Source organism: Hypanus sabinus, chromosome 5, assembly GCF_030144855.1.
Source record: "Hypanus sabinus isolate sHypSab1 chromosome 5, sHypSab1.hap1, whole genome shotgun sequence".
NCBI classification, from domain to species: domain Eukaryota; kingdom Metazoa; phylum Chordata; class Chondrichthyes; order Myliobatiformes; family Dasyatidae; genus Hypanus; species Hypanus sabinus.
The window spans coordinates 133,288,534-133,311,499 of NC_082710.1; the positions used below are offsets into that span (position 1 = coordinate 133,288,534).

The window sequence follows — 22,966 nt, forward strand, 5'->3', positions numbered from 1 at the left end:
ACAAAGTTAGGTGGAGGGGCAGGTAGTGCTGAGGAAGCAGGGAGCCTGCAGTAGGAACTGTATAGATCAGGAAATGGGCAAAGAAGTGGCAGATGGAATACAGTGTAGGGAAGAGTATGGTTGTGCACTTTGGTGGAAAGAATAAAGATGTAGACTACTTTATAAATGGAGAGCTTTTAGAGTGTAATCTACACATGAACAGAACCCTGTTGTGCAAAGTGACTTGGGAGTCCTTGTGCAAAATTCCGTAAAGGTTAATTTGCTGATTGAGTTGGTAGTAAGGAAGGCAAATTCACTGATGGCAATCATTTTGAGAGAACTAGAATATAAAAGCAAGGATGTTATGCTGAGGCTTTACAAGGTGTTGGTCAGACCACTTCTGGGGTATTATGAGCAGTTTTAGGCCCATGTCAAAGAAAGGATGTGCTGGCATTGGAGAGGGTCCAAAGGAAGTTTACGAGTATGATCCCAGGTATAAAAAGATACATATATGAGGAGCGGTTGATGACTTTGAGCCTCTACTCATTGGAGTTTGGAATCACATACAAAATGATAGAGGATCTCAGCATGTCAGGTCAGGAAGACCTGATGAAAGGTCTTGGTTGGGAGCATCAAATCTTTGTTCCTTTCCACGGGTGCCGCCCGACCTGCTGAGTTCCTCCAGCATCTTGCGTTGTGTTGCTTCTGCAGAATCTCTTGTGTATAGGATGTCATTGAAACCTGCTGAATATTTGAATCTCTACCTAGATTGGATATGGGGAAGATGTTTCTAATACAGGGAGGGTCTAAGACCTAAGTCTTGAAGGATATCCCTTTGGAACAGAGATAAGGAGGAATTTATTTAGCCAGAGGGTGGTGAATCTGTGGAATTCATTGCCACAGACTACTGTAGAGGCTGAGGCATTGGGTATACTTAAAGTGGAGGTTGATAGGTTCTTGATTAGTAAGGGCATCAAAGGTTACGAGGAGAAGACAGGCTAATGGAGTTTGAGAGAGAAAATAAGTCAGCCATGATCAAATGGCAGAGCAGACTTGGTGCTTCTATGCCTTATGGTTCTGTGGTGAGTGCTTCGTTGTGAGAAGTGTTGCCTTTTGAAAGATACACCAGGCCACGGTCCTCCAGGTATGGAAAAAATGTAAAGGAAAATAGGGGAGCGAACTTTTATCAATATTGTACATCTCTTAATGAATAGCACTAAACATGGAGAGGATTGTGTGATCATTATCATGATAATATCCATTCACAAACTGGGATGCTCCTGGAGGTGTAGATAGATTCCTTGCCAGTATAGCCATATCGCTGCCAGTGCTGATTTAATCCATGTGCACTGATAACTTTGGCCACTTCCCGAATGGAATTCCAAATCAGCCCATCCCAGCTTACTCTCACCTCTAACTGGAGCACTGTCAATCCTCCATCATGGAGAACACTTCCAATAGAGTTTCACTGACACCCTTTGGTGGTTAAAGATGCAGCTGAGGTGCAGACCTATATTTTGCTATCAGGTGTTTAAGCTCAGGATGCCCCAAATTCCTAGACAAGTTGCTGCTCAGAAACCCCATGAAGCAAAAATTGGGCATCCAAGCAAGCATTGCATCTGTTGTGCTATTTTGACTGCAGTCCGTTCCATTGCAGCTGGATTAGAAACTGCTGTTAAAGTTCTGACTCTGGGAGACTCCAACCGTGGGGCATTTCCCTCCCTGACTTAACAAAAGCCATTTCTTTTCATCCCAGAATTATAAAATTGCGAAGCATACTGGCCATAAATACTAAAAGTTAACATTATCTCTTAAGATTGTCCTTGAGTCACCTGGAATGGAGGACAAATCCCTCTGCTCTGTGCATCTTTGGTGTCTCTAAAAATATCACTATTGAAGAAAATAATTTGGATATCTATTAAAAAGATTTCCAACGAAGGCTGCTTAAGTGGTTGTGGGAGGGTGGTGTGGTTGAACAGCTTACCTGCCCAATGGTAGAAATGCAGGTGCTAGTGTGTTGGTGGCAGGCAGCTTTGATTTCTGCAAACTCTGCTTCTTTTGACTGACACTGAATTTAAAGGCCACACTCATTATTGTTGGATGCTAATATAGTAAAATCCAATAATCCACCATCCAGCTTTTCCTGAATTCTGATAGTTTGGCATTAGGGTCACTTGGTGCCGAATCCCAAGCATTGGGTCACTCACCAGGAGCCCGGTTCCCATTGTCTGTTCTACATGTCAGAGCCCTGGCTTCCATTTTCCCTTTTGCTAATAGAGGCCTCAGTTCCCACATTGCCATCCAACTAACCAGGGCACTAGTTCCTGCCTACTGGAGATGGCCTATCTACTGATATCTACTATAAGCCTACAGACTCTCACAGCTACCTGGACTATTCCTCTTCCCATCCTGACTCTTGCAAAAAAGGCTATCCCTTTCTCACAATTCCTCCATCTCCGCCGCATCTGCTCTCAGGATGAGGCTTTTCTTTCCAGGACGAAGGAGATGTCATTCTTTTTTAAACAAAGGGGCTTCCCTTCGTCCACCATCAACTCTGCTCTCAAACGCATCTCTCCCATTTCCCGCACACCTGCCCTCACCCCATCCACCTGCCATCCCACTCGGGATAGGGTTCCCCTTGTCCTTACCTACCACCCCACCAGCCTCCAGGTCCAACATATAATTCTCTGAACTTCCGCCACCTCCAACGGGATCCCACTACCAAACACATTTTTCCCTCCCCCCCCTTTCTGCTTTTCACAGGGATCGCTCCCTATGCGACTCCCTTGTCCATTTGTCACCCCCCCCATCCCTTCCCACCGATTTCTCTCCTGACACTTATCCTTGTAAACGGAACAAGTGCTACACCTGCCCTTACACTTCCTCCCTCACCACCATTCAGGACCCCAGACACTCCTTCCAGGTGAGGCGATACTTCACTTGTGAGTCAGCTGGTGTGGTATACTGCCTCCGGTGCTCCCAGTGTGGCCTTTCCTTTCTTTCTTTTTCAATCTTTTTATTGAATTTCATATATAAAAGAAACATAATATAATAATAAATAGGTTATAAATGCATAAGACTTGAAATTAAATTAGTAGTAGGATAACAATATCCTATTAAAATTTCAAGTGGCCTTTTATATATTGGTGAGACCTGACGCAGACTGGGAGACCATTTCGCGGAACACCTATGCTCAGTCCGCCAGAAAAAGCAGGATCTCCCAGTGGCCGCACATTTTAATTCCACGTCCCATTCCCATTCTGATATGTCTATCCATGGCCTCCTCTATTGTCAAAATGAGTCCAAAATCAGGTTGGAGGAACAATACCTTATATACCGGCTGGGTAGCCTCCAACCTGATGGCATGAACATTGACTTCTCTAACTTCTGTTAATGCCCCTCCTCCCCTTCTCACACCATCGCTGACATATTTAGTTGTTTGTCTGTTCTCCATCTCCCTCTGGTGCTCCCCCTCCCCACCTCCTTTTTTTCTCCTGAGGCCTCCCGTCCCATGATCCTTTCCCTTCTCCAGCTCTGTATCACTTTCGCCAATCACCTTTCCAGTTGTTAGCTTCATCCCACCCCCTCCGGTCTTCTGCTATCATTTCGCATTTCCCCCTCCCCCCACTACTTTCAAATCTCTTACCATCTTTCCTTTCAGTTAGTCCTGATGAAGGGTCTTGGCCCAAAACATCGACAGCGCTTCTCCCTATCGATGCTGCCTAGCCTGCTGTGTTCTACCAGCATTTTGTGTGTGTTGTTGTTTGAATTTCCAGCATCTGCAGATTTCCTCGTATTTGCCCTAGTTCCGAAGCACTTTTCCACTCACTGGGGCCCTAGTTCCTGTGCTCCCTTCAAATCACTAAGGACTAGGTTCCCATGATCCCTTCTGACTAACCAGGGTCCTGGTTCCTAAGCTCCTTTCTGCTTTCTTGAGGCCCCATTTCCTGTGTTCTCTTCCACTAACTGAAGACCCCACAATACCTTACAATTTACTGGAGCCCCTGTTCTGTTTAAGCTCTGTTTTCCGCACTTCCTTGAAATGTGTCAGTGCTTTGTTCCCTGAACTCCCTTTACACAAGCAGTTCACTAAAAATTAATGGGCAGATGGGGCTCATCAGCCGTGGTTGGCAACTCTCTGATCTCAAATCCCTGCTGCCTTGCAGCTATACCCACTCATGGGGAAGGATTTGGGAGTAAACTCTGAGGGAAAAATCCGGAGCTGGAGTCCCTAAAGGAGTCGTACATTGAGTTCAACACTGACTGGCAGCTCCTGTGACACTGCTGGTGTATCGGTCTCTGCCGTTCCTTTGGCTTCTTCAGATGCGTAGAGAGGGGGAGCTTGCTACACGAGCAACAGCTTGCTCTCCATATCGTACTGCCTAGACCTGCGTATCTAGACAGCTAGGATGCAAGGTCCATGGTCGACTCTGACCAACAGAGGCCTCATCTCATCAAATTCGAAAGACATGGATTAAAAATATGTTGGAATATCAATAGAAGTACCATGTAATAATCTGGAAAACCTACTGGTCCAGCACCACTGAAATCACAAACTTCCTAGATTAACAGTATATCTGCTGTATGTAAGCAACTCTGTAAAATGGAAAACAGCAGTCAATTTACAGAAAGAAAACTCAAATAAACAGCAATCACCAAAACTTACTTTAATAAGAAAGACACATTTTGACCAAGACGCTGAAGGTAGCTCCCCTGCATAATTTTTTACACTAGATAAAGAGAACAGGTGGAGTCTTAACTAAACATATGATCTGTAAAGTGGCACTTCTGACATTGCAGCACACCCTCAGTACTAATTATTCTGCTGGCTCAAAACCACGAGTCCTGTTTACTGAACTGCAGCCGATGAAGTTGAATGTGAGAGAAGTGATTTGAGGGAGAGAGAGCCATAAGGAAGAGAGGGGAAGAGAGAGAGAGAGATGAAAGTTAGTAGTGTTGTGCAGAGATTCTGCAAAGTGCTGGAAATCGAGAACAACACTGAGACATCTTAGGAATAAACAAATGCATTTTGGAACGAGACCCAAACTTCAACTGTTTATTCCCCTCCCTAGATGCTGCCTATCCTGTTGAATTCTTCTAGTATTTTGCTGGTGGTGCTATAGAATGTTGTAGACTACATCAGGACATTGATAGGATACAGAGCTGGGTAGAGAAGTGGCAGATGTAGTTCAGTCTAGAGTACTGTAAAGTGCAACTTGTTGGAAAATTAAATTGAAGTCAGGATTCTTAGCAGTGTGGAGGAACAGAGGGATCTTGGGATCCACGGCCATAGATCCTTCGAAGTTGCACTGCAAGTTGATAGGGTGATTAAGAAGATGTGCAGTGCGTTGGCTTTCATTAGTTGGGGCACTGAATTCAAGAGCTGTGAGGTAATGTTGCAGCTCAATAAAACACTGGTTAGACCACACTTGGAGTATTGTGTTCAGTTCTGGTCGTCTTATAATAGGAAGGATGTGGAAGCGTTAGAGGAGACTTATCAGGCTGCTGCTTGGATTAGTGAGCATGTCTTATGAGGAAAGGCTGAGTGAGCACGTGCTTTTCTCTTTGAAACAAACAACAAGATGTGACTTGATAGAGACATTTTAGATAGCAGAAGGTGTTCATAGAGTGGATAACCAGAGTTTTATTTCCCAGGGTGGAATTGGCTATTACAAGAGGACATAATTTTAAGCTCATTGAAAGACATCTTAAGGGGGATACTAGTGGTAGGTTTTTTATGCAGAGTGGTACGTGTGTAGAATGTGCTGCCTGTGGTGGTGATAGAGACAGATATGTTAGAGGCATTTAAAAGATTCTTAGGTAAACACAGAGATAAAAGAAAAGTGGAGGGTTATGTAGGAGGAAATCATTATATTAAATCATTATATTAAAGGGTCATCATAATATCATAGGCCAAAGATGCTGTACTGTTCAATGTTCTGAGCAAAGAGGGGAGCAAAGATAGAAAGAGGCAAGAGAGAGAGAGAAACTGAAAAGAAGAGAGAGAGGGAGTACATTGTAAAGTCAACATGGGTTCACCTGTCATTATTGGGTTAACCTGCGGGAAATGACATCTAAGATATCCTTTCTTTTTATTGTCAATGTGGATTTTAAATGTTGTTGAGAAAAGGCAGATTAATGATTAGGAGGCATTTCGTTAATCAGAGCTCAGATTGTTAACCCACGTCAAGTGTCTCTTGTTCTGTATTATGTTAAGAGATCTATTGTTTTCTCATCTCTCTTGGGGAACTCGTTTAATTTCCTCTTTGTAGAAGGGACCCTTTTCATTTGGTGAAACTACTGTCTCACCTCTATGATGTGAGTGCTGAATTTTTTCTTTCTGTCCCTTGTGTTTTCCTGTTTTCTCCATTTTGCCCTCGCGCAGCCCCATCAACATCGTGAGACGCAGTCGATGTGACTACGAAGGTGAATCCAGTTCCAACAGCCTTCCTGCCTCCCTATCTGCCCCTTCCTTCCTGAAGTCCTTTTACACCAATTCGAGCAAGCTGCTGCACCTGCAGTCGGACAGCGGGAGCCCCAAAAGGTGAGAGCGGCTGAAGCCTGCTTGCCATAATGCTGCACCTGTTCCCGGTGCACCGGACTAACTGATGTGCTTGTGGCTGCACCAGATGTGTGTCACTGTCTCTCTGATGCTCTAATAGCTGTGGCCTGCCCCAAAATAATGTTTCTGAGTCTACCGCAGCAAGCTTACACTTTGTAGCTCGCTTCTGCTTCAGTGTAAACTGCACAGGGAAACAATTCGTCCTGGGTCAACTGCCCCACCCGGACAGTTCAACACTGGCTGAATGCGGCGTTCCCTGTTTCTGAGGTCCTAGTCCATGGAATCAGATTTCAGAAGCACTATACGATTTGCAGGCAACCACCAAGCGACCCAGAACGAGTTCACTGTAGTAGGAGCCAAGTCGAATCGTTTTTCAGTGTTGGAAAGCATTTCAATAACTAACATGTAGGAAATCACTTGCAGAGGATTCCACTGGAATGTGATAAGTTTTTGATAGGAAAACCTGTTGAGGGCTTTGGAAAGAAAGGCTGGCAAGTGATGATGAGTCATTGAACTGGTATAATTTAATGATATGAAGTACCTTTAAAAACGAGGCTCACCACATCATGCACACCAATGTAACTTAATATTGTCAGTCCTAACATAATTGCTATAGTTAATAATGTCCTTGACTGTAGAATGAGCTATTTATATTAAAATCACTATTTTGTTCTGCAGACTGAACATTTAAGATTTTAATACATTTTCCCCCAGTGGAAATAATTCTGGCATATACAGAAAATAAATCTTTTGAAGTGGATTGGAACAAGTTAGCAGATTTATTATAATATTTTAACAGAAAAATAAATTGATACTTGAGATGGTGAGAATCCAGCTTTAAATTGAAAGGTTTCTTTGAGAGTTTTAAGTATTTCCTCATCTGACCTGAAACCAAATCAGCAGCACCTCCAGAAACAAGAGTATATGTTGCAAATAGCTGTGTTCCCAGTAGATGAAAGCCTCGAGGCACAGCAGACCTGTGTGGGAGGTCCAGTGGCAGTGAAGTCCTGTTCTCTACCCGAGGGAGACACTGAATGGAGATGCACTGCTGTCGGGAGAATGTGAGTCCATTGGGTTCGTATCACTGAGTTAGTTTGACATTTAGAAAAGAATGTGACTGTCCATTCCTCAGTGGAGAAACCAGTTTATTGATTCTACTGTTATATAAAAGACGAAGAATTCCCTTTTATTAAGTACTAAACAAAGGAAAAACTTGCTGTACAATTTAACATGCTGATTGCACAGAAATCCAATTACCTCATCACTTGGAGACAGATTCTCTGGAGTTTGGCTTAAAATGGATGTGGCTGGGAATTAAGAGCAACCAGCTTTCTTGGCATGAACAGCGAGGACTAAGGAAGTTCAAGGAGGAAAATAACTAAAATAGGAGGAATTTTTACCCTGATTAAAAGGATAAGAATGTTAAAATGTTGAAAACTGATGGTCACTAATGGGAGAATTTAACTTTAGATGGCTTTATTTATTTCACTGAGTAAAGGCATCCATGACTTGTCAGATGAGCTGGAAGGATATACTTGGATCTTCTGTGCTAGTTTTAAAAACGTGTTTATATGTATAATCCTTTCTGTCATATGCATTGACTGGACAATTCTCCAGTGAAGTCCTTCAAATGATTTAATGATATGGTTGACCTCTTGAGTCCTGGCAAAGCAAATTTAATAGTGGGAGGATCATTGCTCGACTTGATCAGAGTTGAAAACATTTGGCTAAAGGAACCACAGATTGCAGTGGTGTCAGTGAACTTCCATCCAATTCTGTTTATGTAGTACCACAGCGCTTGCATGTAAGAGTGAAGAACTTTGGGAATGGACGGGTTTCTGAGAATTTGACTTATTCTGGGAAACGTGAGAAAGTACAATGCACCAGTCAGATGAAAGCTGTTTTCTTTTCTCTTTGTAAGTACTTGAACTTGAAAAGAGAATAACCATCATCTGACTGTGTTATTACATAGATAATAACTGGGGATAAGGCAAAGGATTGACAGGAATTACTTGGTGTCAGTTTTGTTGCTTGTGTGAGCATATTTCCAGATGATTTCCTAGTCTTGACATGTCTCTTGAGCTGCTCTAAAGGTAATGTAATGGGAAGGCTACTTGATCTGTCTTTGTGTCTTATCTGGGGGATCTTCAGCTTGGAGGGTTTGGGAAAGAGTCATGCGGGATGGGGCAAGAACAAGTTCTTGGGGTTGTAATAGATATTATGATTGTCATGGCCACTCTTATAGTAGGGGACACAATGAAACATTTACAGGGAAGATATAACATATATAAAGGAAAGGAAAAAATCCAATTAGCCCTTCCACATTGTCTCTGTTATTCCCTAAGATTGTGGCAGAGTTATCACCTCAGTGTCTTTTTCCTGCATTGAACCCATAGAGCTTAATAGTGAAGCTGGTCAAGACGGCACTTAGAGGAACGTCCAGTGACAACACGGGTCTGCAGCCAAATGGGCAGAGGTACATTGTGATGACAGACGTGTACCATATCACAAAGGGTAACCCTCCTGCCTTTGAGGCTGAGATTCTGTTGCTGGTCTTCAGGAGCTATACAGGTGTTCACGAAATAGAGGAGTGCTTTCTCCTCAAAATATTGATGTATATCACTCCTGATGCAGTAGAGGAAGGAGTAAATCTTTACTGGAGGTAAAACAAAGCATATCCCATACTGGGGCTTAACAAGCTTGGGTGAAGATTTCCTGGGATCTCTTCTGCCCGTAAAAGGCGCTACTTGTAACGTTGGACTTGACCATGACAGGGCTCTCAACCTCTGCATTTGCTGAACATGGCTTGTAACCTTGGAGGCAGCAGGACGAGTCGATAAGGAGATGTTCTAGCCCTTTGACTGGGAGACTGGCAGACCCAATTGCAAAGGAGAAACTGCTCACTTGAGAAACAAAATCCAAATTCAATTCAAGATGGCGGCGCAACACAGTTTGCAGCAGCCTCTCCGGAGTTGACATATGTTCTTTGTCAAGCGGGATGCCATGCACAATCCTAACCTGATGAAAAACGGATGTGGGAGCACGCAGGAACATCTGGAAATCTCCAGGAAGGCTTTCCTCGTTGCTGCTGCTGTTGTGAGGTCCTGGTCTCTGCTGGGAAGAACAGGCTCCCAGTCCTCGGGGTCGTGTTGCCAGTGGCCGGTGGTGGGGGCGTTGTAGTGTGCTTGACAGGGGATGGTGCTGGGAGAGGCTGTGCCAGAGGGGATGGTCAGAGGCTCGGAGGTTCGACGGACTTGGAGTCCACTGTGGTTGGGGCACTTTCACTGTGTGTTGTGTCTGCGAGACTGAGTCCGGCGGTGCAGTGGAAGTCCATAGCGGGGGTATTCCCTTCTGCCGCCTGCGTGGCATGACGAGTCTATCGGAACCCTGAGGACTTGTGCAAACTGTGTGGTGGTTTCTTTCGAACTTATGATCTTTTATCATCTTTGGACTATTATGGTATTATTTGCACTGTTGTAACTATATGTTAACTATAACTCTTTGTAACTATGTGGTTTTGTGTAGGTCTTGTAGCTTTAGTTTTTGGTTTGTTGGGTGGTAGAGTTGGTCTCCTGACTTGGTGAGTCTGGGTAGTCTTGTTTTGTCTGGTGGGTTTGGAGCACCTTTCAGGTGAACGTGCTAAGACGGTAGCGCGATATTAATATGCAGCAGCCTCTCCGGACTTGGATTTGGGGATTGCCAAACATTATGTGGATTTTCTGGTGTAGTCTGTTCTGTCATGTGTTTTTGTGACATCATTCTGGAGGAATGTTGTTTAATTTTTTAACTGGATTGCAGTTGTGGGCTCTAAAAGACAATACACTGAAATTCAATTCAATTCAATACAGTTCCACTTTCAGTTTCTCCCATTTGATTCAGGGAGTGTCCAAGCACTGAGAAATGTTGTTTTTGGACATTTCATGGCACATCAGTCAATTGAATGGGGCTACACACATTGAGGCAAATGCATCTCTATTCTTTCAGCACTTGGAAAACCCTGGGTGATCTGACAGTACTCCCACTCCTGTGACATTGCTTTATCTAAGCAGGCAATCTTTATCCTTTGTACAACATCAAAGACTTGCAAAACGTAACTACTTTGCTGCAGATGGCAGAGGTTGCCCATGTCAGGCACCATGGTAAGCTTGACATATTGTTGTGTCATGGGTAGTCTATTGTGGCTACCAGGGCACTGTGATAGTAATCTACGTTCTTCTCCCAGCCCCTGCTACTAATCCACCAGCTTTGCAGGGGTTTGATTTTGCAAAGAACGCTGCAACAGTATGACAGATCGTGTCAGCTGCCAATGTTAAATCATCTTATACCAAGTGCCTGAACACTGGCTGGTAATACGGTATGCCAAGAAACTTATGCTTGCACAGCACTGTGTCACTGACCTGATTTTCATCCCAAAAATTGTAAAGTGTTGACATTTCCAAACTCAGTTCCTACCTTGCTCTTTTATTCTGTCACTGCGCGGTGCTATTTCTTTCTCACAGAGCAGCTTTCCCAGATGCCTTTCAGCTGTATCTTGTGGAACTAGTATATTGAACCATTGTTCCACATCTGACAGAAGGTGTGTAAGGACAGAGGGAATGAACGCAGGACTAGGATGCCCCTGAAGTCTCTAGCATTCAGTAAGGGTGTGGCTAAACCTGTACCTCGGACCCTGTGGGATGGAATTTCTCATGGTCTCAGTCTTAAATTATTTATTGGTTTAATAGTTCAATAGAATAATTCACTGATTTATGTTATTACATCATTGTCTCTTAAGGTACATGCCTTCAGTTTATAAAGCTGATTTTTGCTCTCATGTTTAGAATGTCACTCTTCTTGTATAAGAACACACTGAGGGAGGCCTAGCTGAATGTTGAAAGACCTCGACAGAGTGGATGTGGAGAGGATATTTTCTCTGGTGGGAGAGTATAGGGCCAAAGGACAGAGCCTCAGAATAGAGGGGCGTGCTTTTAGAACAGAGATGAGGAGGAATGTATTTAGCCTGAGAGTGTGAATCTGTGGGATTTCTTGCTACAGGCAGTTGTAGAGGTTAACTCTTTACATACATTTAAGTCAGAAGTTGATAGTTTCTTTTTTAAAAAAAAATTAAATTAAATTTTCAAACAGGTTACATAGAGTAGAATAGAATAATATCAACCCTCTCCCCTCCCCTTAACCCCTCCCCCTGACATATCCCTATATATAAAAAAAGGAAAGAAGAAAAAAAAGAAAGAAAGAAGAAAGAGAGACTGCCTGGATATCGGAAGATCCCCACATGCTCCATGGAATTCAAAATAGCTTTAATATATATATTTATTTATTTCCACAGATGACCAATAACTTTATCTTTAAAGCACCTATATATTTAATCCTATCTTTTGTAAATAAGGGTGCCAAATTTTCAGAAATATGTCATATTTATTTCTTAAATTATAAGTAATTTTTCCAGTCTTTAATTTAAGTTTAATTTAATTACTTAAATTTTAAGTAATTTTTTAAATTCTTGCAACGATCCATTCTTAAGTATGAATCAAATTTCCAAGTAACTGCAATGGTCTTTTTGGCTACTGCCAATGCAATTTTTATGAATTCTTTCTGATATTTGTTCAATTTAGGTTTCGGTTTTATCCCTTCAATATCAAAATATCAACTAGTAAAAATAATGTTGGGTTATGTGGAAGTAGTGTTCCAATAATTTGTTCCAATAAAACTCTTAAATTTGTCCAAAAAGGTTGAATTTTAAAAGAAGACCAAGTAGAGTGTAAAAAAGTACCAATTTCTTGATTACATCGAAAACATTGATCAGATAAATTTGGGTTTAAGGTTGATAGTTTCTTGAAAGGTCAAGGTATGAAGGGATCCGGGGAGAAGGCAGTAGATTGGGGCTGAAAGGAAAATTGGATCAGCCATGATGAAATGGCTGAGCAGGCTCGATAGGACAAATGGCCTAATTCAGCTCCTAAATCTTATGTCTTATGGTCATATTGTCAACCTGAAATTATTAACCTGCTCAGTTGAGGAAAAACACCAGAGACACAAAATTATCTCTGAAACGGTTTTTATTCAGAGAGGAGTTCGCAGCTACACGCACTTCGAGCGTAAGGTAGCCAACTCCCAATTTGTCGGTTTACAGAGGTCATACTTATACCCAAAAGCAGGGTACTACATTCGCAAATATGGTTACCGATTCAAATCCATCAATTGATGGGCTATTGCATAGCTAAGCACGCAAAGTACTCGGAATAAGCACAGACACAAAGGTGATACTTGGAATGGGTATGGACGCAAGCAAATAGGTATTTAGCTCAAAATACTTTGCCGAACACATTGTCTTGTGGTCGCAAGGTTCCTCTTCTTTGTGGTTGCCACGTGCTGTCTGGAATCTTAATTTAGCTGCCTCTTCCCTGTCCTCCTACACTTCCCCAATGATGTATCCTCTCCGTGGTCCTGTCTACATATTTTGCTACACTTACCCCTCGCCCACCCCGAACTAAAATACCTACATGGAATTTTGTGCAGCCTTTATAAATTTATGACATTTTGCTTAACAAAATGTTTTGAATGAATACAATCCTTTTCTAAATCAGGGAGCATCTGCAGTCCAGTAGTCACTTGCCACGGTTGTCTGGCCTTAGTGGCCTGGTCAATGTATTGGGAAGTTATTGAGAGGTGATAATTCAGACCGGCAGTTCTATCTAGATCATCAGAGATACACAAAGATGTAAATTCATTTCTGCACATTACATTGCCCTTAAGCAATTACCTCTTCACACCCCACAATGCTTCAAATGGAAATAATTTTGTTTGGATGCACAGAGAAAATCAAAGATTCACTCGACATTGAGCTATCTTTGTTTACAGCTTTTCCCCTTACCACCTCTCCCACTGTGTTACAGTCCTCACCATGTTGCAGTTCTTCACGGCTGCTCCCAGCGTGTTTCTATCAATATAGCCCAAGTCCCTGCGTGTCTTGGGCTGTAGACTGATGGTGCATGGATATTGCCCTAGAGCCACGTTTCTGCAGGAACAGGCCCACAGCAGTTCTCATCACCCGTTAGTGCAGTGCAGACGACAGCAATCCAGCGTGTCTTGCACCAAGTGAACACTGGAGAGCAGCGCCACTGGCTGGGGTCGGACCCAATCCAGTACGGGATGTGGAGGCTTGGGGAGGGTGCAGAAAAGGAATATCTGATTGCAGCGGGGGCACGTGCTGTAAGGAGATTATGGAGAAGCTAGGATCGTTTTTTCTGGAATAGCAGAGACCGAGGAGAGATCTGACAGAAGTTTACCTGATCCCTGATATATTTATTTTTCCCCCCTCCCCTTTTTTTCTCACTTTCTGCCCATCACTCTGCCTGTTCTCCATCTCCCTCCCCCTTTCTTTCTCCCTCGGCCTCCCATCCCATGATCCTTTTCCGTCTCCAGCTTTGCCAATCACCTTTCCAGTTCTTAGCTTCACCCCACCCCCACCGGTCTTCTCCTCTCATTTCACATTTTCTCCTCCCCCTCCTACTTTCAAATCCCTTACTATCTTTCCTTTCAGTTAGTCCTGACAAAGGGTCTCGGCCCGAAATGTCGACTGTACTTCTTCCTATAGATGCTGCCTGGCCTGTTGCGTTCCACCAGCGTTTTGTGTGTGTTGCTTGAATTTCCAGCATCTGCAGATTTCCTTGTGTTCGAAGTTTACAAAAGTGTGATTATGGTTCTAGTTGCTTCATTATACTTATTTATTTATTGATATACAGTGCAGAACAGGACATTCTGGCACTTTGAGCCATGTTACCCAGCAACTGCTGATTTAAACCTAGCCTAATCACAGGATAGTTTACAATGACCAATTAACCTACTAACCCATACATCTTCAGACAGTGGGAGAAAACTGGAGCACTCGGAGGAAATTCACACTGTCACAGAGAATGTACAAATCCCTTACAGGCAGTGGTGTGAATTGAACCCAAGTTGCTGGTACTACTATGCTACCGTTCACTCCCTCACCATCCTTCCCTGTAGGGTACAATTTTACCCCATGAGGGTTCAGTTTCATTTGTCTTTATTCAGCTCTGATGAAGATTCTCTGAGCTGAAACATTTACTCTTTTTCTCCTCCCACAGACATGGCCTGTCCCATTGAGTGCTTGCAGTAGTTTCTGCTTTGTTTTTGGAAGGATAGTGAGATGACCGTCCTGATGCAGTATCTGTTAACCTATTTGTACTTACTGTTAAACTGGTGTATATTCACTCTTTGGGAAGTGGCTAAAGTGGATTTGGACTATTTATAGACAAGCACGTTTGCTTAATAAAATTTGACCTGGCAGAATTCAGTATTTATTTTCCAGGGTCATACTTTACTCAACTTTACCTGCAGCAAAAGAGTTATTATTAGTGGAGTAAACAGTGAGTTTTCTCTCATTATGGGCATATGTTAAGTCAGCTCAATTCGAGTCTACCGTCATGTGCACAAGTTTAGTGAGGTACAAGAACAATGAAAAACTTAGTTGCAGCATCATCACAGGCACGTACGTTCAGACAACACACAAAATATAAATCATACAAGTCAGTGAATGGAATAAAGACTGCTAAACAAGATATTATTGCAAAAATAACACCATCGTAAACACAAAAGAAGTCCGTAGATGCTGGAAATTCAAAGCCACACACACAAAATGCAGGAGAAACTCACCAAGTCAGGCAGCATCTATGGAAACGAATAGATAATCGATGTTTTGAGCTGAGACAATTCTTCAGGTCTTCCTAGTGCAAGAGGTGGCTGTACAGTTCTGTTACTGAGGGAGGACTTGGTTTGTGGTTAAATATATTTTAAACCTCAGATTTTTGTATTGAAGCCTTAGAAGGGGAGAAGCAGCCTATATGCTGGTGTAACTCAAAGAGCACCCTTTACAATACCATTTTCAATCTCCAAATATCAGTGATTTCTTTGCTGTCTTGCTCTTGTTACCTCTACACTTCAATATTCTGATGCCCTTCTGAATGCTTTCCTCGTCTTCTATTGTCCATTAGCGAACTCATTCATTATCTTGCAATCAGCAAACAGTGTGCTGGAGGAAATCACCGTGTCGAGGAGCATCTGGGGGAAACAAAATTGCCCATATTTTGGGTTGAAAGCCTGATTCATGACCCAGATGCATGACTCACTGAGTTCCTTCAGCAGATGGTTTTTGTTGCTCCAGATTCCAGCATCTGCGTCCCCTGCATGCTGCAATTCACACCCGAACTTGTGCAAGTGCTGGGTACCCTTTGTTCCTTTGTTCCTTGGCCCACGCTGCTTTCTGTAGCATAGAACAGTACAGCACAGGAACAGGCTCTTGGCCCACAATGTTGTGCCGGACTAATTGAACAGCTAACTAAAGTAATCACTTTTGCTTGTCCATATTCCCCATCCCCTGTGTGACTATCTAGGGCACTTGTAATCACCTCTTCCATTTCTGTCTCCTGCACCACCCCAGGCAGCACATTCCAGGCTCCCACCTCTGTCCCTGTGGGGAAAATCTCTGAGAAAAAGATACTAACTGTCTGTCTTTGCCTCTCGTAGAACATAGAACAGTAAAGCACAGTACACGCCATTTGGTCCACGATGTTGTGCCAAACTTATAACTTTGTCCAAGATCATTCTAAAAATCCCTCCCACATAGTCCTCCATGTTTCTTTTACGCATGTGCCAATCAAAGAGTCTACTAATACTCCTTCTAACTGCCTCGACCCCCCCCCCCCCCCCTCCCGGCAGTGCATTCTATAGACATACCACTCTCTGTGTAAAAAAAAAACAACTTCTGACATCCCCTTTCTACCTTCTTCCAATTACCTTAAAATTATGCCCTCACGCATTAGCCATTTCCATCCTGGTGAAAAAAGGGCCCTGGCTGTCCACTCCATCTGTGCCTCTTATCACTTTATACATCTCTATCAAATCACCTCTCATCATCCTTCTCTCCAAGGAGAAAAGCCTAAGCTCGCTCAACCATTTCTCATAAGATACGCTCTCTGAACCAGGCAGCATTCTGGTAAGTCTCCTCTGCACCTTCCCTAAACCTTCCACATTTTTGAGAGGCGTGGTAGTATAGCGGTTAGCACAGTGCTTTACAGTACCATCGACCTGGGTTCAGTTCCCACCTCTGTCTGTAAGGAGTTTGTACATTCTGCCTGTAACTCCTCTGGATACTCTGGTTTCCTCCAACAGACGTACCGGATTGTGGGTTAATTGATCATTGTAAGTTGTCCAGTGATTAGGTTAGGTTTAAACCGGGGGTTGCTGGGCAGCACGACTCGGAGCGTTGGAAGGACCTGTTCTCAATAAAAAAAAATGTATAACGAAGTGACCAGAACTGTACTCATACCTTTTTAAACTTCTCACAAACAAGAGAAAATCTGCAGTTGCTGTAAATCCAAGCAACACACACAAAATGCTGAAGAATTCAGCAGGCCAGGCAGCATCTATGGAAAAGGGTGGAGAATGGACATTTTGGGCCAAGGCCCTTCAGCAGGACCTTCTGCCAGATGTCTCCTCCGTCTTCACTACTCCAGAAAAAACAACCCTAGTTTGTCCAGAACCTCATTATAGCACACGGTCAGCCAGCAGTCAGTATGCCTCTTCTGTGCAGTCCTCCAAAGCCTCCACATCCCACTCTGGGTCGCGAGCTGGCCCCTCCCATCAGCGCTGGCCTCCAGTGTTCACTTGGGAGAAGACAAACTGGTGCACTAGCACGAGATGAGAACTGCTGCGGGCCTGTTCGTGCAGAGACATGCCTCCAGGGCAACGTGCATGCACTGTCAACCTTCAGGCCATGACACTCGGGGACTTAGGCAAGATGATTAATTTTGTATTCTGTAATTGTATGTACTTCTCCTATCATAATTATACGTGTTATATGTGCTGTGTGGCTGTTGGTTTTGCACCTTGACCTCAGAGGAATGCTGTTTCATTAGGGCTGTATTTGTGTGTATGGTTGAATGACATTTAAACTTAAATTTAATCCAGATGCGGCTTAACCAGAATTTTATAAAACTGCAACGTAGCTCCCTGACACTTAAACCCAATGCCTTGACTAATAAAGACAAGCATGCCACATTCCCTCTTTACCACCCAGTCAACAGTGCAGCCACATGCAGGGAACTATGGACTTGGACCCCAAGATCCCTTTCTACATCAGAATTGTTAGGGGTCCTGCCATTGACTGTGCACTTACCCTTTACATTTCATTTCCAGCACTTGGCTACAACATCGGCCCTGGAGAACCTCAGTTTTAAAATCCTCACACTTGTTTTTGTATCGCTGTGCGGGCTGCCAGTCCCATTCGCACTCTCTTCTCCTGATACTCTTCATCGCCATCTGGGTGATTCTTCTCCACCCCCTCACCTCTGCCTTGTGACCTCTGCATCCTATTTCATTTGTTGTAGAGGATTCAGGTTTGGCCCATCGAGTCTGCACCCTCATTCAGTTATGGCTATGTTTTCTCTCAACTCCATTCTCCCATCTTGCTCCCATAACCAGTAATATAGCGACATGGTAGTGTAGTGATTAGCATAATGCTTCACAGCACCAGCAATTGGGGTTCAGTTCCACCACTGTCTGTACGGGATTTTTATGATCTCCCCCTCCCAATACTCTGTTTTTTGCGTTCCAAAACCATATCCATCACTAAGGGTTAGTATGTTCTGGGAAGACTATGTTGATGTTGGAGGCATCACAACCATCATTGGCTATCCCCAGCATACATTCAGACTATGTTGGTCTTTGACACAAATGATATATTTCACTGTATGCTTCGATGGAGGTGTAACAAATAAAGCCCATCTAATCTAATCTTAACCCCTAACCAATCAAGAACCGATCAAGATGCCTTAAACACCCCCCAATAGCTCATAGCCCTCTGTAGACACAAATTTGAGATTTGCCACCCTCTGACTGAAGAAATTCATCCTCATCTTAGTCCGAAAAGGATGATGCTTTATTCTGAGGCTGTGCTGTCCATTCTGTCCAGACCTTTCAGGACTCAGTAGCTTTCTGTGATACTGCCCCTTATCCACCAAATGGAAACGGGCCCTTTGGCCCATCGAGTCCATGCTGACCATGCAGCATCCATCTTTATACTCACACCTGTGATGAAACGGCAGCCTTTGTCCTTAGTGTCTGATTACTGTGGGGACACTCCATTAGAAGCTTGGCTCTCTTTGTTTCCTGCTTCAACCTGAAACGTTGATTGCCTTTCTCACTCTATTGTTGCTTCCTGACCCACTGAGGTCCTCAGCAACTTTTGTGCTGCTTCAGATTTCAACATCTGTAATCTATGGTGCCCTGACGGATTCTGTCACCTTCAACTCTTTGATGCTTCTCTCAATCACCTAACAGCTTCTGACATTATTCCTCTCCTCATCTGCCTATCACTTCCCCCTCCCCCCCTCACCTGGATCCAACTGTCACCTGCCACCTCTTGCTCTCCCTTCCCATCACTCAATCCAGGCTCTCTCCCCTCTTCCTTTCCAGTCCAGACGAAGGGCCTTGACTCAAAACATTGGCTGTCGACTTCCTTCCGCAGATGCTGCCTGACCCACCAAGTTCCTCCAGCGCTTTTTGTGCTACATGCAAACATGCTTACTTTATCAAGGTTGGCTCTCGTTTGAATTCAGTACATTTTTAAGAGCTTTCTGATATGTAGAGTGTGTCCATAAGTTGAGAGATTATATCCCAGGGAGGGCCAGTTCACAATGGCCACCAGTGTGCATATTTCTGGAAGTGGGAAGATATTGGATCACTTGGAGGAAATACGTGCATCTGTGTGCAGACTTCATGCAGTCAGTCTCAGGGCTCAGGATTGGACCCTCATCACCCGAGCTCTGAATCGCCGTACCATCCAATCACATCTCTATCCCAAAATTCACTTTAAGGCACTTCTCAAGCTGCAGACCAAGTTTTTGCACAGCTGTCCTGTTGCCTCCTTGGTGTCAGGTTTCACTCGGTTAGTGCCCTTGTGCAGACCCTAGTTGGCTTATTCAGTTGAAACACGACATGAATGTGAGGTGCTGCTGTTTTGGTTGTCGGCGTGGCTAAAGATGAAAGGAATTGTAGACTTTAGGGCGGTTTATCCTCACAGTTAGAGTGCTGATAGGGCTGAAAGTTTAGGATAAAAGGAAGAATGGCGAAAGGTGCGGCAAGTCACGGCTTGCTCTGCTCCTGGGCGAGAGGATTTTCTGTCAAGTGACAGAGGTTTGGTAAGGAATCCTGGCCTGCTGATTGCAGTGGTCTGTTGTTGCTGCTGCCGAGCCAGACCAGGCTGACGGTGTGGAATGCGCTTCCAGATCTGATAAAGGAGAGTGCAAGCTGCTGATTTCATGGCCCTGTGTCCAGACCACAGCTCAGCTTTGCGAGGGTGGTGCTGTCGAGGTGCTTCGATACTTGGCAGGAGCAGTCAGCAGTTGCCTGGGCCTGATCAGCAGCATTACATTGCCTTTAAAGGTAACTCTTTCTTTCTGTTGTTCGCTCTGTGAGGGACACAGTGCAGTGAGCTCACTTGTTCGGCTGGAGGCTGGTTTGAGAAAGCGTCCTCCGAACTTGAGAGGAAACGATAAGGATAAGTGATTCTCTCTTTGACGTAATCCTGTGTTATTGTGATTTGCTGGGGTTGTGCAGCCTCAAGTTCAAATTTAAGCTTAATTGTCATTCAACCATACATGAATGTCCATGAAAGACCGTTATTCTGGGGCCAAGTTACAAAACACAGCACTGACAGTTATACACAGCATGTATAGCACATACAGTGCCCATAAAAAGTGTTCATGTTTTATTGTTTTTCAACATTGATTCACAGTGGATTTAATTTGGCTTTCTTGACACTGATCAACAGAAAAAGATTCTTTCGTGTCAAAATGAAAACAGATCTCTACAAAGTGACCTAAACTACTGTTTTACAAATATAAAAACACAAAATAATTGATTGCATTAGTATTTACCCTCCTTTAATATGGCACACCAAATTATCACTGGTGCAGCCAACTGGTTTTAGAAGTCACATAATTAGTTAGATGGAGATCTGTTTTTGGAGTCGTGTGTGCAATCAAGGTGTTTCAAGTCACTTTTATTGTCATTTCGACCATAACTGCTGATGCAGAACATAGTAAAAATGAGACAACGTTTTTCAGGACCATGGTGTTACATGACACAGTACAAGAACTAGACTGAACTATGTAAAAAAAACAACACAGAGAAAGCTACTCTAGACTACAGACCTACTCAGGACTGCATAAAGTGCACAAAAACAGTGCAGACATTACAATAAATAATAAACAGGACAATAGGGCAAGGTGTCAGTCCAGGCTTTGGGTGTTGAGGAGTCTGATAGCTTGGAAGATGAAACTGTTACATAGTCTGGTTGTGAGAGCCCGAATGCTTCGGAGCCTTTTCCCAGACGGCAGGAGGGAGAAGAGATTGTATGAGGGGTTCATGGGGTCCTTCATAATGCTGTTTCCTTTGTGGATGCAGCGTGTAGTGTAAATGTCCGTGATGGTGGGAAGAGAGACCCCGATGATCTTCTCAGCTGACCTCACAATCCGCTGCAGGGTCTTGCGATCCGAGATGGTGCAATTTCCGAACCAGGCAGTGATGCAGCTGCTCAGGATGCTCTCAATACAACCCTTGTAGAATGTGATGAGGATGGGGGGAGGGTGGGAGATGGACTTTCCTCAGCCTTCGCAGGAAGTAGAGATGCTGCTGGGCTTTCTTTGCTATGGAGCCGGTGTTGAGGGACCAGGTGAGATTCTCCATCAGGTGAACACCAAGAAACTTGGTGCTCTTTACTATTTCTACCGAGGAGCCATTGATGTTCAGCTGGGAGTGGTCGCTCCGTGCCCTCCTGAAGTCAACAACCATCTCTTTTGTTTTCAAAGTCAATCAATTGATTATAGTAAAAATACACCTGTATCTGTAAAGTCCAACAGCTGGTGAGTCAGTATCCTGGCAAAAACTACACCATGAAGTCAAAAGAACACTCCAAACAACTCCATAGAAAAGTTGTTATAAAGCACAAGACAGAAGATGGATACAAGAAAATTTCCAAGTCACCGAATATCCCTTGGAGTTAAGCCAATCATCAAGAAATGGAAAGGATATGGCACAGCTGTAAATCTGCCTAGAACAGGCTATCCTCATAAACTGAGTGGCCATGCAAGAAGGGGACTAGTGAGGGAGGCGACTGAGAGACCTTTGACAACTCTGGAGGAGTTAGAAATTTCAGTGGCTGAGATGGGAGAGACTGTGCAAACAACAACTGTTGCCCGGGTGCTTCATCAGTTGCAGCTTATTGGAGTGTGGCAAAGAGAAAGCCACTGTTGAGAAAGCTCACATGAAGTCTCGTCCAGAGTTTGCCAGAAGACGTGTGGGAGACACTGAAGTCAGCCGGAGGCAAGTTCTATGGTCTGGTGAAACCAAAATTAAGTTTTTTGGCAATCAGACTAATCTTTTATTTTTGAGGCAAGCCAAACACCGCACATCATCAAAACACACCATCCCTACCATGAAGCATGGTGGTGGCTGCATCATGTTGTGGGGATGCTTCACTGCAACAAGACCTGGAAGGCTTGTGAAGATAGAGGATAAAATGAATGCAGCAAAATACAGGGAAATCCTGGAGGAAAACCTGATTCAGTCTGCTGCGACTTGGGACAAGATTTGTTTTTCAGCAAGACAATGAGCCAAAGCCAAAGATACACAGGAATGGCTTAAAAACAACAAAGTTAATCTCCTGAAGTGGCCAAGTCAGATCTCAATCCAATTGAGAATTTGTAGATTGACTTGAAGATGCTGTTCACATTTGTAGAAGCTGTTCATTCATGATCCCCATGCAGTCTGACAGAGCTTGAGCAGTTTTGTAAAGAAGAATGGGGAAAAATTGCAGTGTCCAGTGTTACGTATTCCGGCAACAATAAATATATGAGTCCGGCAAGGGTTTCTATAACAAACAACACGTTTATTAAACACTGAAAACAAACCCCCCAAAAGTAAACAAACACTAACGTAACCGGAAATCAGCTGCTGTGCGGCAGCTTGAACAGTTCTTAAAGCAATGAAGCTTAAACAGTTCTTTAAAGCAGTATTGCCAAAAGTTCAAAAATGCTCACAGTCCATTTAAAAGGAGAGACTTTATAAGATGATTTAAATTGTCTTTCACGTTGTTTTGCTTCGATCCCCGACGTCGAACTTTTCCCACGAAGAATTTACGAAACAAAACGGCTTAAAGGCACTGTCCTTTCCTTTATCACACTGTCCTCAATCTTCTGCTATCCCGCAGAGATTAACACGAGAACAGTCAACGAATTCCTTCCAAATAAGTATTAAATAAGGTAGAACCCGTTTCACCGTCGACAATCGATTCTCCTCGATCTTTAACTCCCGAACTCTGATCTTCACTCTCCACTGATTTCT

At 43.6% G+C, this 22,966-nt stretch overlaps 1 protein-coding gene across 6 annotated transcripts in view; it reads left to right on the plus strand.

Annotated features, from left to right (window-relative positions):
• The window catches only part of tbc1d4 (TBC1 domain family, member 4), a 291,680-nt gene that overhangs the window by 218,903 nt on the left and 49,811 nt on the right, over positions 1 to 22,966 (plus strand). For 5 of the 6 annotated variants that reach the window (XM_059970422.1, XM_059970426.1, XM_059970424.1 and 2 more), the window contains one exon: positions 6,365 to 6,523. The exons of the other annotated variant lie outside the window; for it this stretch is intronic. In XM_059970422.1, coding sequence (XP_059826405.1) covers positions 6,365 to 6,523 — 159 coding nt within the window. The remainder of the gene's footprint in view (positions 1 to 6,364; positions 6,524 to 22,966) is intronic. 6 annotated transcript variants of the gene reach the window in all.